Source organism: Myotis davidii, unplaced genomic scaffold (assembly GCF_000327345.1).
Source record: "Myotis davidii unplaced genomic scaffold, ASM32734v1 scaffold199, whole genome shotgun sequence".
Classification (NCBI taxonomy): domain Eukaryota; kingdom Metazoa; phylum Chordata; class Mammalia; order Chiroptera; family Vespertilionidae; genus Myotis; species Myotis davidii.
Window position 1 is genome coordinate 3,476,057 of NW_006290680.1, and position 3,104 is coordinate 3,479,160.

Consider the following 3,104-nt stretch of genomic DNA (forward strand, 5'->3'; position numbering starts at 1 on the left):
TGAGTTTAGGTCTTAGAGTTGTTAAAATTGGCGGGGGCCAAAGAAAACGCTATATCGAACTAATGTGGCATATGCCACGAGTAGCGCTAAATACGCTTTATGGCAGTGCTGCATTTGAACTAATGGGGGCATGTTATTGGGAGGAGGTTGGGGGGTGGTTATGTTAAATGTTTGATGTTGAAATTGTTGCATGTTGAATTCAAACTTTTTAACAAGTCCTTGATGTTTCAATTTAAAAGTGACCAATGGGGCTGAGGCTGTGTCCACTGAGGCTAAGATGACTGCCTTTCCTGATTGGCCTTGGCTTTTCCATACATTGTGTGACCCTTGCCCTATGACCCTTTGGCTGACCTTACCGGAAGCCATGACGACAGCAGCCTTTTGCCATTAGACGCAGGGTGATGGTGAGGATTCCAAGGGTTAGACAAAACTGGTTAATCTGAACTAGGTGACTGTTACCTTGCGTGTTTTGTGGCCAAACCACCACCAAAAAGCTCACACTGTGATGTAAGTACTTAGTGTAACTAGTAAACATTTTTGTAAAATGTAGAAATGCATGTAATCAGTTAAGTTTTATATTTTACAATGTTCTGTAAAATAAAACTTAGCGAGGTAAATTGAATAAAGGAGCAGTCACTCTCTAACAGATTGTAGGAGAAGTTTAGTTGGATTTAGTCTATTTGGCTTGCCCTTAATTTAATTTGTGGCAAATCACAACTGTATCAAAGGTTTAGCAATATAATAGAAAAGTCCTACTCCAGTAAATAAAAGTTGATATGTTTGTACTAACTTTCAGAAACTTGTGTCCCTATCATTACAAAGCATCTAATCGTTTTCTTCGTGTGATAAAGGTGGTGGAGGTGGATACAGCAGTCGGAGAACTTCTGGCAGAGACAAATATGGACCACCTGTTCGTACAGAATTCAGACTTATTGTAGAAAATCTTTCTAGTCGCTGCAGTTGGCAAGATTTAAAGGTATGTGCTCTAATTAGAAATAAAAGTGATAGGAATGTTTAAAAGGTAGGCTCTTGTTTCACTTTATTCCTGAAAGTCAGATATAGCATGTATAGATCTTTAGATTTCTGGGTCTGACCTGTCTTGTTGCTTTTTACAGGATTTCATGAGACAAGCAGGTGAAGTCACCTATGCGGATGCTCACAAAGAACGCACAAATGAAGGAGTTATTGAGTTTCGCTCCTACTCTGACATGAAACGTGCGCTGGATAAACTAGATGGTACAGAAATAAATGGCAGAAATATTAGGCTCATTGAAGATAAAGCACGAACAAGCCATAGGCGGTCTTACTCTGGAAGCAGATCAAGGTAACTTGAAGAATAGTGGAGAGGGAAGGATATAATGCTTGCCAAGAACAAAGAAAAATTCAAATGAGAATATCTTAATTGATACTTAATTGAAATTAGGTCAGTTTTGGGCTGCATCATTGGGTTCTTTTCCAGATGTTTTGACAGTGGATTTAAATTGTAGTAAGCAATTACATTTTGTGTTGGTCTGTCTATTGTTCTTTGTAAGTGGCACAAACCTGTTGAGATTAAATTTTTGTTACGGTTCTTATAGGTCACGGTCTAGAAGGAGGTCACGAAGTAGGAGTCGCAGGAGCAGCCGCAGTAGATCTCGAAGTGTCTCAAAAAGCCGCTCCCGGTAAATAATGTTGGGTCTTGATGATGCTGTATTTGTTTATGGCGTATTTGTGTGTTCTGGCAAGGTACTGAAAGAAAAATCTGGCTTTTCTTGTTCAGATCCAGGTCTCGGAGCAAAGGTCGATCACGTTCTCGTTCCAAAGGCAGGAAATCTAGATCAAAGAGCAAATCAAAGCCCAAGTCTGATCGAGGCTCCCGTTCACGCTCTCGAAGCAGGTCTAAGGATGAGTATGAGAAATCTCGAAGCAGGTCTCGATCTCGATCTCGTTCCCCCAAGGAAAATGGAAAAGGTGATATAAAGTCAAAGTCTAGATCGAGGAGCCATTCTCGTTCCAAATCTCCCCTACCTGCTCCTCCCTCAAAGGCTCATTCTGTGTCCCCTCCACCAAAAAGAGCTTCAAGATCTCGTTCTAGATCTCACTCAAAGTCAAGGTCACGGTCCAGATCAAGTTCCAGAGATTAACCCAGAACTCTATGTTCTTTGCACACTATTATGGAACACTTTCCTACTTGCTTAGGCAGTTACTCTTCCATGTTTGTACTTGGCCTCTTTTGTAAGAGGAATCTCCTGAAAACAAGGGCACACAGAAATTTGATTTGTGGCCAAATTTGATGAAAAAGATGGGGTTCTAAAGAAATGGTGGCATGAAGACCTCCTCCCTTCTTTGTAGAATTAAGATAACTTTGATTTTATAGCTTTTGAGCTAAAATAACTTTTGTAAAGATTAAGCTCATTTAGATTTTTTTTTTAAGTATTACAGCAGGATCTGCTGCAGGAGTTTTGTTGTTTTGTTTGCAGACTTTTAAATTTAAACAGTTTCAAGCTTTGGATACTTAAGGCTTTAGAGGGAGAACCCATTTTTCAATTATGTTGGCTTTTTATAAAGCCTGAGTTATGTAAGATTTCAATAAAAGTTTGCTACCAAGATGATTGCCTTATTGAATAGGTCGCTATTACTTTTAATATTGATAACCTACTGTTTGTGGAAACAATGTAAATTCTACTCAAATGTAAAACAAGGCAAGCCTCAGACCAGCAATAAATTATTCAATTTCGATAAAAAAATTTTTTGTTCTATTAATCAAATTTGCCAAAGTTATTGCATCTGCCCATTTAACAAGTTAGGTTAAAAATAAAATATTTTATAGTCAACCTGTTATGCAATTTTGCCTAAATTAATAAGTTTTAAATAAAACCTTATTTTCTTTGATACTTTTTAATTTAGATGTTTATAAGGAATGGTTGGATTGTTTATTTTTTCCAATATAAACTGCAGAATTTCAGAGAAGAAATTGGTGCCTGTAATTATAGTTCATTATTTTGCTGATTTGGAAGAACAAAAGTTGATGACTTAATGAAGAGGCAAGCCTCCACTGCTTTTCAGAATTTGGTGTGTAAGGACAAGTTAAAGACTTGGCTTTGACCAAAGTTCTCTTGTTTTTA

General features: G+C 37.8%; 1 protein-coding gene across 1 annotated transcript in view; it reads left to right on the top strand.

Annotated features, from left to right (window-relative positions):
* SRSF6 (serine/arginine-rich splicing factor 6) overlaps positions 1-3,104 on the top strand; it is a gene marked incomplete at its 5' end in the record, with an annotated part of 5,593 nt that overhangs the window by 1,898 nt on the left and 591 nt on the right. Inside the window, 4 exons of the mRNA XM_015563948.1 lie at positions 829-976; positions 1,116-1,324; positions 1,578-1,661; positions 1,760-3,104. The exon at positions 1,760-3,104 is cut by the window's right edge and continues 591 nt beyond it. Coding sequence (XP_015419434.1) covers positions 829-976; positions 1,116-1,324; positions 1,578-1,661; positions 1,760-2,123 — 805 coding nt within the window. The remainder of the gene's footprint in view (positions 1-828; positions 977-1,115; positions 1,325-1,577; positions 1,662-1,759) is intronic.